The sequence below is a fragment of the Danio rerio genome, chromosome 16, assembly GCF_052040795.2.
Source record: "Danio rerio strain M-AB ecotype USA chromosome 16, GRCz13ab, whole genome shotgun sequence".
Classification (NCBI taxonomy): Eukaryota; Metazoa; Chordata; class Actinopteri; order Cypriniformes; family Danionidae; genus Danio; species Danio rerio.
Window position 1 is genome coordinate 2,159,049 of NC_141036.1, and position 13,002 is coordinate 2,172,050.

Genomic DNA, 13,002 nt, shown 5'->3' on the forward strand with positions numbered 1-13,002 from the left:
TATATTTTATTTATTTATTTATTTATTTATTTATTTATTTATTTATTTATTTATTTATTTATTTATTTATTTATTTATTTATTCATCTATTAATTTATTTATTCATTTATCTATTTATTTATTTATTTATTTATTTATTTATTTATTTATTTATTAAAGTTCTGTTTAAAGCTGTGAAATTTTATAAAAAATAATATATATAATAATAATAATAATAATAATAATAATAATAATAATAATTATTATTATTATTATTATAATAATAATAATAATAATAATTATTATTATTATTATTATTATGTTTAATATTTATGTCAATTTATAATTATGATAATCCATTATTATTATTATTATTATTATTATTATTATTATTATTATTATTATTATTTATGTATTATTATTATTATTATGTTTTATTATTATTACTATCATTATTACATCATTATTATTTCATTATTTATAAAAATAATATAATATTATTATTATTATTATTATTATTATTATTATTATTCATTGTAAATTAAATGTTTTGTTTTATAATAAATAATGGTAATTGTGATAATCTATTATTATTATTTTTATATATATTTTTAATTAATTCATTCATTCATTTTATTTTTGGCTTAGTCCCTTTATTAATCTGGTGTCGCCACAGCGGAATGAACTGCCAACTTATCCATCATATGTTTTATGCAGCGGATGCCCTTCCAGCTGCAACCCATCACTGGATGGATGGATGGATGGAAATTTCGAAGCATTTAAACCTTGAATTTTCCAAACTGCGGCAAACCGGTTATCATCCCATGCCAAATGTCAATCACTGATGTTGGCAGTAAGAAAGCAGAGCTCTGGTTTCCGCATCAGGAATAGGCTGTGATATATATATATATATATGTATATGTATACAGTGATCATTCTGTAGCAGTGACTGTATAGAGGGACTGTGTTATCTGCAGAGACAGATAAGGGATTTTTTCCCGCCTCCACGCTGCTCAGCACCCGCATATTCACAATCACAGCCCTAATGAACCAATGACAGGCCGCCTGTTCACAGCAGGGGTCCGCCACACAAACAACACTGCTCATCACGCTTCACTGCTCTAGGTGTGCTGCGGACAAAATGTTTCATGTAGTTGTTTTTTTTTTAACCATTATAAGGCCTGTCCACACTGAGTGAAATGAACCACAGGAATGTCTAACCAACAACCATGCATTAATGGACCAATGAATAAATAAATAAAGTCATAATTTAGTCAATTCTATCTATCTATCTATCTATCTATCTATCTATCTATCTATCTATCTATCTATCTATCTATCTATCTATCTATCTATCTATCTATCTATCTATCTATCTATCTATCTATCTATCTATCTATCTATCTATCTATCTATCTATCTATCTATCTATCTATCTATCTATCTATCTACCCATCTATCTATCTATCTATCATCAATTTTAAATGTATGATTCAGAGTTGGTGAGCAGGAAAGGCTTCTTTCAAAAACATGAAAACTTAATAGATTATTATATTATATTATATTATATTATATTATATTATATTATATTATATTATATTATATTATATTATATTATATTATATTATATTATCTATGAAGTGAGCTACTCGTCCAATCGATTTCTTTCCCCTCATCTGTCCCCGTCTCTGCAGAGCTCAATAGGGTGTTGAGTCTCTATCAGACAGAAATCAGCTCTGTTTCTGACACTCACAGCACAATGTCTTCTTCTCCCTCCACAGGAAGAGCCGTACGTGATGTTCAAGAAGTCGGATAAGCCGCTGTATGGTAACGATCGTTTCGAGGGTTACTGTGTCGACCTGCTGCGTGAGCTCGCCGCCATCCTGGGCTTCGGTTATGAGCTGCGTCTGGTGGAGGACGGACGGTACGGGGCGCAGGACGAGAGCTCGGGACAGTGGAACGGCATGGTGCGAGAGCTCATGGACCACGTGAGTCTTACTGTACTGCTTTCGCTGGAGAATTTATACTCAAAGATAACAAATGACAATAAGTTTATACATATTATTATTATTTTTTATTTTATTTTATATACAGTACAGTGGTCAACATACAGTTGAAGTCAGAATTATTCGCCCTCTTTGATTTATGTTTTATTTTTTAAATATTTCCAAATGATGTTTCACAGAGCAAGTAAATTTTTACAATATGTCTGATAATATTTTTTCTTCTGGATAAAGTCTTATTTGTTTTATTTCAGCTAGAATAAAAGCAGTTTTTAATTGTTTAAACAACATTTTATAGTCAATATTATTAGGTCAATTATTATTAAGCAATTTTTTTTATAGTCCACTGAACAAACCATCATTATACAATAACTTGCCTAATTACCCCAAGTAAACCTAATTAACCTAGTTAAGCCTTTAAATGTCACTTTAAGCTGTATAGAAGTGTCTTGAAGAAAATCTAGTCAAATATTATGTGCTGTCATCATGGCAAAGATCAAATAAATCAGTTATTAGAAATTAATTATTAAAACAATTATGTTTAGAAATGTGTTGAAAAAATCTGCTCTCCGTTAAACAGAAATTGGAAAACAAAAATAAATAGACAGGGGGCCTAATAATTCTGACTTCAATTGTATATGAGTTCACCCCTCACAAATCTGTCATTTAGATTGGCCTTTACAATATTATGTTTGGGCATATTCAGATCTGGAGCTAATCCAACAAGGTAACTTGTGATAATGGTCTAAAATTAGTACACAGAAAATGTATATGTCGTAGAAAAATATTAAATAAAAAATAGATAGAGGAAAATTCAAAAGAAACAAAAAATATATAAAATGTTGTTGAAATTGTGTAGTTTGCAATTTTTTACCATTTTTTTTTTCATGAATTTAATTGTATTATCTTTCTATTTCTAAAGATGTTTGGTGAATAAAATATTATTTTAATAAATATATCAGTTTAATAAATCTGTTTGTTCAAATTAACCAAAATATATGAGCTATATTCACCAAGAAATGGAAAAAAATATTAATTTTCAAAATGGGGTGTACTCAGTTATGTTGAGCACTGTATATGTATTATAATACAGTGCATCTGGAAAGAATTGATAGCGCTTCACTTTTTCCACATTTTCCTATAACAGCCTTACTCCAAAATGGATTAAATTAATTGATTTCCTCAACATTCTACACACAATCCCCCATAATGACAATGTGAACACAGAGTTTTTGAAATTGTTGTAGATTTTTTAAACGCGGTCAAAATCAAACGAGGGCTTTTTCTTTTTCCTGGACGGCTTTTGTAAATCGTCGCTTGGGTTTAGGGAAGGAGGAGGGTGGCTGGGTCAGCCGATTGGCCGGCCGCCCAGTCAATCATTTAGTCAGTTAGTCAGTCAGATGGTTGCTGGACAGCGTCTTCCGACGGCTTTTTGCACGAGAACAGCGCGAGCGCGAACGGCGCACACTTGCGAGAGGCATTCGAGGCACGAAAAAGCGCGCACAGCGGCCTCTCGCGGATTCACGAAAACAAAAACTGCACAAATACATACCTCCCGGGATGTATTTCGCGGTCTCCAAAAAACGTAATTATTAACGCGGTCTCCAAAAACCGCTTGTTCCAGAACAAGCCTGAGTTTGGTATAGGTGTTTCCCAGTGATGGGTTGCAGTGAGAAGGGCATTCATTCATTCATTCATTCATTTTCTTGTCGGCTTAGTCCATTTATTAGTCCGGGGTCGCCACAGCGGAATGAACCGCCAACTTATCCAGCAAGTTTTTGCGCAGCGCATGTCCTTCCAGCCGCAACCCATCTCTGGGAAACATCCACACTCACACACACACATACACACACACACACACTCATACACTACGGACAATTTAGCCTACCCATTTCACCTGTACCACATGTCTTTGGACTGTGGGGGAAACCGGAGCACCCGGAGGAAACCCACGCGAACGCAGGGAGAACATGCAAACTCCACCCTCAAACGCCAACTGAGCCGAGGCTCGAACCAGCAACCAGCGACCTTCTTGCTGTGAGGCAACAGCACTACCTACTGCGCCACTGCTTCGCCCTGAGAAGGGCATATACTGTGTAAAACATGCTGGATAAGTTGGCGGTTCACTTCACTGTGGCAATCCCTGATGAGCAAAGGGACTAAGTTAAAGAAAATGAATGAAGTCACAACCCTAATGTGCTAAAGAAGTAAATAAATGAATGAACAAACTATATTTTCAGTTTAGTTTAGGATCCTTTATATATTTTTACCACATTGATTGATTAATTTTTTTTTAACTAAACCCAAAAAAGATCCACTCCACTAAAATGCAGTTCAACTGCAATTACATTATAAAGAAATGGCGCTTTATAAGGCGTACTTAATTCACTCCAGGATGCTGCACAATTTCTGACACATTTCCAGCCGGCTGCAGAAGGAACTTGTCAAGATTATCCAATGAAAGAAGATGCTTTCAGTGCAGAGAGGAAACAGATATGAAAATAAGATTAACAGTGTGTGTGTGTGTGTGTGTGTGTGTGTGTGTGTGTGTGTGTGTGTGTGTGTAGCAGATGGCACGAAGATGCTCTAAAGTAAAACTCAAGCACATACTGCCGAGAGGACACAAAGTGAAAAATCTGCCATTAGCCTTCCCCCCATAGAGCTTATTAAACACTTTCACACACACACATAGTGGAAAACACTGCCCTCCGACACTCTCATTAGACTTGACAAAGACTAAAATAGGAATAAACACACGTATAAACGAGTGTTTTCTGCACAGGCCGTGTTTAGTAGCAGTTCAATAGCAGTATCCATTGCTATTGCCGATCTCTGTTGGTCATGGTTGGATTGGCTGGAGTCAAAAAGAGTGTGTATGTGTGTGTGTGTGTGTGTGTGTGTTGTCGTAACATTCGCCAGCACAAGACGAGAGCAGGACAGACTGTAATTGGCCTTGACAAGCTTTCAGAGCAGTCTGGAGTTTGCGGTTTGCCAGTACATTGATGTGCTGGAGATAAAAATATCTTGTCAAAGGACTTTTAAAAAAAAGTAGCGAGACAACATCTGCTCACTTCTGGCATTAATTTGCCCCCTCTGGGAATAATTATAGACAATCCAATAATTCTAGACAGAGGCCTTTATTTTGACTGAAATTATACCAATTCTACCAGTAAAAGTAGTGAAATTGAGCTAAATGTCAGTTTTGGGGGGCACAGCCGCTTTTGGATGGTGTCAGCGCTTTGACGGCAGGTCCTCCATCACGACTGGGAGGCAAAACTTAGCTTTCTTCTTCTGCTACTGAATCTGTACTATGCTTATATTCACAATGGTACTACAGACAACGCTCCAAAAGCAGTGTGGTTGCATCTGTGTCTGTTGCAGATGCTGTTTGTTGCAGATGCTGAACGTCAAAACATTGACGTTCAATGGACATCCACACATCTTTGAGCTTTCAGATTAATAAAATATATTTTTATATTGTTATACCAATTGTGTTTATATTTTAACGGTCAATATGACATCAATGTGTGGATGTCAAATAGACATCAAAAATACGTCCGAATGCTGATTGATTTCAAGTCAAAACCTTGACATTCAATTGACATCCACACATTGATGCCTTTTGGACTACCAAAATAGCCTTTACAGAAATTACAGAAATTCAATGTAAAATAACAGATATCAAATTACAGAAATTTACTGTAAAATAACAGATATCAAATTACTGAAATTTACTGTAAAATAACAGATATTAAATTACAGACATTTACTGTAAAATAACAGATATCAAATTACAGAAATGTATGTAAAATAACGGATATTAAATTACAAAAAATGACTGTAAAATAACAGATATTAAATTATAGACATTTACTGTAAAATAACAGATATAAAATTACAGAAATTTACGTTAAAATAACAGATTAAATTACAGACATTTACTGTAAAATAACAGATATAAAATTACAGAAATTTACTGTAAAATAACGGATATCAAATTACAGAAATTTACTGTAAAATTATGGATATTAAATTACAAAAAAATTACTGTAAAATAGCAGATATAAAATTACAGACATTTACTGTAAAATAACAGATATTAAATTACAAAAAATTACATTACTGTAAAATAACAGATCAAATTACAGAAATGTATGTAAAATAACGGATATTAAATTACAAAAAATTACTGTAAAATAACAGATATTAAATTATAGACATTTACTGTAAAATAACAGATATAAAATTACAGAAATTTACTCTAAAATAACAGATTAAATTACAGACATTTACTGTAAAATAACAGATATTAAATTACATACATTTACTGTAAAATAACATATATCAAATTACAGAAATTTACTGTAAAATTACAGATATTAATTTCCAGAAATTTACTGTAAAATAGCAGATATAAAATTACAGAAATTTACCAGAAATGTAAATTTAAGGAAATTTCTGTAATTTAATATCTGCTATTTTACGGTGTATTTGTGTAATTTAACGGAAGTTATCATTTACATATTTTTTCCCGCCCCCCAGTTGCCAGAAATAAACAAAGTTATGATTTTTTTTTTTACAGTGTACTTAAAGCTCTGGTAAACATTATCACATATTACCACTTAGGTACTGTACAGCTTAACGTACAACTTAAGAATGACGTAGCCTTAAAAAGGTTTGGAGAAGCGCAGCACAGACCTTTTCTGCTTAGCGTTGGACTTTAAAAGCAGAACCTCAGCCTGTTGACATATTTCACCTCTCACATGCACATTATGCGCAGCCAAACGTCGCTCTGAACTGCTAAGAAGACACAGGTTTTGATTATTGCAGCCGCGGTTGTCAGAGTGATGACAACCTTACAGAGGCCACACAAACACACTTTGAGAGCATGTTGAGTAGTGTTTGTGTAGGCAGGGCCGTTTATAGGCATAAGTTGCCGAGAGCGTCATCATCTGCCTTCAGAAGCCAGAGCCAATGGAAACGGAAACTCATAAGTGACTGATCTGGAACACTCTACGCAGGCCAATAAAATGATCAGAGTCATTATAGTGCCTACATTATTTGCATTGGTACTGCTTGAATTGCTGATTGTTTTTTCTTCCTTCCTAATTTGCATTTTCTTAATTTGTCTCCTTCAAATAATTTGCATGAATAGACGTCACACACACACACACACATGCACACACACTCAGCTTACAGTGGGAGAGGTGTAGTTGGTGAAGTATGCACATTATAGGCTTAAATGACTAATTAGGTGAGCGTTACTCTTTCATCATGTGTAATGTGCTGTGTTTGGTGTGTAAATGTTTGCTGCAGATGTCGAGCTGTGATTTGCACTCTCTCTTTTAAAGTGTTGTTGTTTTTGTTGAATTTCTGTTTACATCAATATAAATGCCTTTTTTGAAGAGTAGTCTGATCTGAATTAATTTGTTAAATTCAGTGCTGGTAATATGAAATATTCATAAAAATTAGGCAAGGCTGTAGGATGTTTATTTTATATATCATTAATTCATTTTCTTTTCAGCTTAGTCCCTTTATTAACCGCCAACTTATCCAGCATATGTTTTATGTTGCGGATGGCCTTCCAGCTGCAACCCATCTCTGGGAAACATCCATACACACTTACTCACACTCATACACTGCGGACAATTTAGCCTACCCAATTAACCTGTACCACATGTCTTTGGACTGTGGGGGAAACCGGAGTCCCCGGAGGAAACCCACGCAAACACAGGGAGAACATGCAAACTCCACACAGAAACACCAAATGAGCCAGCCGAAGTTCGAATCAGCGACCTTCTTGCTGTGAGACAACAGCACTACCTACTGCGCCTTTATTTTATCCTTTATTTTATTTCAATAAAATTTTATAGTATTTTTTTCTTCAAAATATTAATAATCAAATTTTGCTCCAAAATATTAAAAATATTTATTTTTGATCAAAAATAATAATCAAATGTTCCTCCAAAGTATTAATAATCACATTTTGCACCAAAATAACAATCAAACGTTGCTCCAAAGTATTAATAATCACATTTTGCACCAAAATAACAATCAAACGTTGCTCCAAAGTATTAATAATCACATTTTGCACCATCATGATTACACTTTGCTCCAAAGTATTGATACTATTTTTTTCTCCAAAATATTAAAAATCTAATTTTGATCCAAAGTATTAATAATATACCTTTGCACCAAAATAATAATAAAAATTTGCTTTAAAGTATTAAGGATTAAATTTTACTCCAAATTATTGAGAATCAAATTTTGCTCTTAAATATTAATAATAAAAGTTTGCTCCAGATTAGTGAGAATCAAAATTTGCTCCAAAATATTAATGATCAAATTTTGCTCCAAATTATGAATAATTAAATTTTTATCAAAAATATCAAATCATATTTTGCTCCAAAGTAATTCAGTTTTGCACCAAAATAATAATCTAATTTCCCCTAAACATATTAATAATCAAATTTTGCCACAAAGTATTAACAATCTAATTTTTCTCAGAATAATAATAATCTAATTTTGCTACAAATTATTAATAATACAATTTTATTCAAACTAATAATCATCAAATTTTACTACAAATTATTATTAATCAAACTTTGCTCCAAAGTATTTATTCTCAAATGTTGCTTCAAACTATTAATAACCAAATGTTTTTCCAAATTATTAATTAAAATTTTTTCCAAATATTAATAATCAAATGTTGCTCCAAAAGATTATCAATCATATTTTGCTCCAAAGTAATTACATTTTGCACCAAAATAATAATCAAACTTTGCACCGAAATATTATTCATCAGTTCTGCTCCAAATTATTAACAATCACATTTTGCACCAAAATAATAATCACATTTTGCACTGAAATATTATTCATCAGTTATGCTCCAAATTATTAACAATCACATTTTGCACCAAAATAATAATCAAATGTTGCTCCAAAACATTATTAATCCAATTGTGCTCCAATTTATGAATTAATTTTAGGGTTTTTCAACAATTAATTTTTGCTCCAAAGTAATGGTCAGATTTTGCTCCAAAATACACTCAAAAAATGATGTTTGTTCTTTTTTTTTTTTTAAACAACTTATTTAAAATGAGCTGAAACAACACAATGCTTGAGTTTTTTGCAGGGCAACTTATTTGTTGTATGTTCAATCCACTTAAATGACTAAACACTTCCTTCATGTTGTTCCAACACAAATCTATTGTGCATTTTTTACAGTGTATAAATAATCAAATTTTCCTCCTTAATAACTGGCCTTGCTATTTTCAGCTTCTGACAGCGAGCCAGACCTGTGTGAGACCTTTATCCCCCTTCATTTTCCTTCCTTCATATCTGCTATTTTCATTTTTCCGAGTCTCGTTATGGCTATAGCTGAGAGAGTGTGTTCGGTTGAGCGCACCGGCTGGTCCCTTAGACCCAGTAAATCAGTTCAGGCTTTAGTAAGTGCTGAAACAGTAGCAGGTAAATCACGAGAGTCCACGAGAGGGCTTTAAATTTCCCCTTAAACGCTGTGGGGCAGAGTGTGTGATGTGTAAAAGCCCTGTTTTCTTAATTTGATTTCCTCTAAATGCTTCTGCTCGGCCCTTGATTTACGGCCTATCCCTCTTTCTTTTTTTTTTATTTGTTGGCAGAAAGCTGATCTTGCAGTGGCGCCGCTGGCCATCACATACGTGCGGGAGAAGGTCATCGACTTTTCCAAACCCTTCATGACGCTGGGGATAAGTATACTGTACCGAAAACCCAACGGCACCAACCCGGGGGTCTTCTCCTTTCTCAACCCCCTGTCCCCCGACATCTGGATGTATATTCTGCTCGCTTACTTGGGTGTCAGTTGTGTGCTGTTTGTCATAGCCAGGTAACATACCAGTCACATATATTTATATATATTTATATAGACATTACTGTACCATACATCATGAGCTCATTTCATTAACATGTTCACACTTTGGAATTTGTAACGATAGAGGTCTTAAAGGAATAGTTTGCTGTACATTGAAATTAAAGTCATAATTTAGTCACTTTCATTGTTCCAAGTCTGTAGGATATTTAATTTTGTTTTCTGTTGTTTTGTTTTGTGTTTTGCATTTCTTTGTTGTGTCCCAACTTTGTATTTTATTTTATTTTATTTTATTTTATTTAATTTTATTTTATTTTATTTTATTTTATTTTATTATTTTATTTTATTTTATTTTATTTTATTTCATTTTAATGTCCAAATCTGTAAGATTTTATTTATTTATTTTATTTATTCATTTTTACTTGTGTTTCAGGTCTGTAAGATTTTTATTTTATTTTATTTAATTTTATTTAATTTTACTTAATTTAATTTTATTTTATTTTATTTATTTTATTTTATTTTATTTTATACAACTCTTCAGTATGATTTTTTTTTGTATTTTATTTATTTATTTATTTAGTTATTTGTATAGTTATTTATTTATTTATTTAGTTAGTTAGTTAGTTAGTTAGTTAGTTAGTTAGTTAGTTAGTTAGTTAGTTAGTTAGTTAGTTAGTTAGTTAGTTAGTTATTTGTATAGTTATTATTTATTTATTTATTTTTTATTTTATTTTTATTTTTTGTGTTTGTGGGATTTTATTTTACTTTTATTAATTTTTATTTATTAATTTTTATTTTATTTATTTTTTGTATTTTTCATTGCATTCCAATTATGTATTTTTCATTGCATTCCAATTATGTATTAATTAATTTATTTATTTATCTATTTATTTATTTATATATTTATTTTAATTTATTTATATTATTTTTATTTATTTTATTTCATTTAGTTGTCTTTCAAGTCAGTAAAATGTATTTTATTTTATTTTACGTTATTTTATTTTATTTTTATTTTTATTTATTTTTTATTTTATTTTATTTTATTTTATTTGTGTGTGAGAGTGTGTGCAATTTTATTTGTCGTCAACCCAACTTCTATTACTTCTCAATGAAAGAGCCTGCTTTAGCTTTTTCTAACTTATTTTATTAATCTTCCATGGGAAAGTTTAACAGAATTGGAATGCCATGAGTTTGAGTAAATGATGACTTAAGGAATAGGTTAACGATTCCCTCAAGACTTCTGAATACCACTCACTATATTTACATGATGAAGCCTCATAAGATGCAGCGAGTTCCTGCAGGTGTGAATAGGAGATAACAAAGAGTTAAGGCATTCATTTTAGAAAGAAAGACGAAACACACACACACACACTCACACCAACACATACAGTAACTACACATGAGAAGCATTGCTTTGGTTTTGATGTTGAAGAGTTACAGTTTGTGCCTCTCATGAGATAAAGATAGCACAAGATAGCATAGATGAAAAATCACAGTTACAACACTGTGTGTGAAAGACAGAAAATAGGAAGTGTTCAAGTGCATGCATGTGTGTGTGTGTGAGAGAGTGAGGCATTTTCTGGTGTGAAACGCAAACCTCTCCCCATCCCTCGCTGTCCTTACTGTGTCTAGTTTGTATACCTTTCTTTTCTCATTGGGTTTTTCCACATCCTGCTTCGCAACTCCTATGGAAACAGACATTTAGGATAATCTAATTCTAAACATTTGCATATCACACTAGTATACATTCAAAATGCACTGTAAAAATATACATACAATTTCAGGTTTCCATATTTTGTGATTCATTTTTTACATTTTTAGTTTTCCCCCGTTTATTTTTGAATTACAATTGCATTATGAGACATAAATCTCTTCAAACACAGTTAAATACCAGCAGCCTACAATTATAGCAATGTCTCAATGTATTAATTTAACATTTACGTCATATTAGATCTTAGATTTGCTCTTATACTCAATTTAATTCTACACTCTTTCATGTTTAACCACTATAGAGTCATTCACCAGAGCCACCGGCAGATTCCAAAACAAGCATCACTCTGATGAGTAGATGAGCAATGACTAGGCCCAAACGAAATCTGCGCGTGCAGAATTCCACAGATTTTCCAGAGATTTTCCACAGAATTCCGCAGATTTCTGCAGATTTTTAGCCCGTTATTAATTCTGTTTATTTGCTTGAGTAAATGTGTAAATCTGAATATATTCAGTTTTTATTCAGTAATTTATTACTTTTTATTTAATATATTAAGGTTTTAGTTATGATACTCTGCTGGATACTCTTTTCTTATAAAACTATATTATTTCAAACGACTAAAATGTCAGTAAAAGTCACTGTGCTAAACTGTAATCAAAAGTCGACAGAGCCAAGATCAACATCCCATAATGCATTCCACTACCGGAAATAAATGGAAAACACTGATGAATCGCAAAATGCAGAAACAGATATGTTTTATAGTGCAGAACACACACACACACACACACACACACACACACACACACACACACACACACACACACACACACACAAACAAGAAGTAGAGACTTAATTATAATCCCTGGCCTTTTAATTGTCAGATTTACTAGATATTTAACGCAATCTCACGGCAATTCGTAACTTTTTGCTTTAGTGGCTAATTCGTATGAATTCGTACGATCTAATTCGTACAATTTAATACGATTTGCTCATCACCCAATGACGGTTAGGGTTAGGTGCCACGCCTCCTTTTTAAAATCTTACATTTTCATACAACTGAACTTGAATTCGTACGAATTAGCCACTAAACTGACAAAACGCAAAATACTTACGTTTCCTCGTGAGATTAGACTGAGAATGAATTGATAAATAAATCATGTTGGACCTTATAAGACTATTTCTCCGCAGGAGGGAGACTTGCATGCAATATTAAATTATTTTTAAAGTCTCTATCTTGCATGAGGTAGTGCTGCTGACATTTGACTATCACAAATTGAACTATTAGTTGCTAGGCAACTCATCCATCCCATAATTACAAAATGCGATTGGCCTCTCCTTCCATTAGACTTTCAGTGCTTCCATTAAAAATGCATTGCATTTGACTTTATACACGATTTCTGTTCAAACTAAGGTGAAAACATCGGTAACACTTTACTTGAAGAGGCATTCACTGTTATAAAACC

At 32.4% G+C, this 13,002-nt stretch overlaps 1 protein-coding gene across 12 annotated transcripts in view; it reads left to right on the forward strand.

Moving 5' to 3' along the window:
- The window catches only part of grik2 (glutamate receptor, ionotropic, kainate 2), a 330,719-nt gene that overhangs the window by 232,311 nt on the left and 85,406 nt on the right, over positions 1-13,002 (forward strand). For all 12 annotated transcript variants that reach the window (XM_087285783.1, XM_087285788.1, XM_087285789.1 and 9 more), the window contains 2 exon segments: positions 1,761-1,967; positions 9,623-9,846. In XM_087285783.1, coding sequence (XP_087141909.1) covers positions 1,761-1,967; positions 9,623-9,846 — 431 coding nt within the window.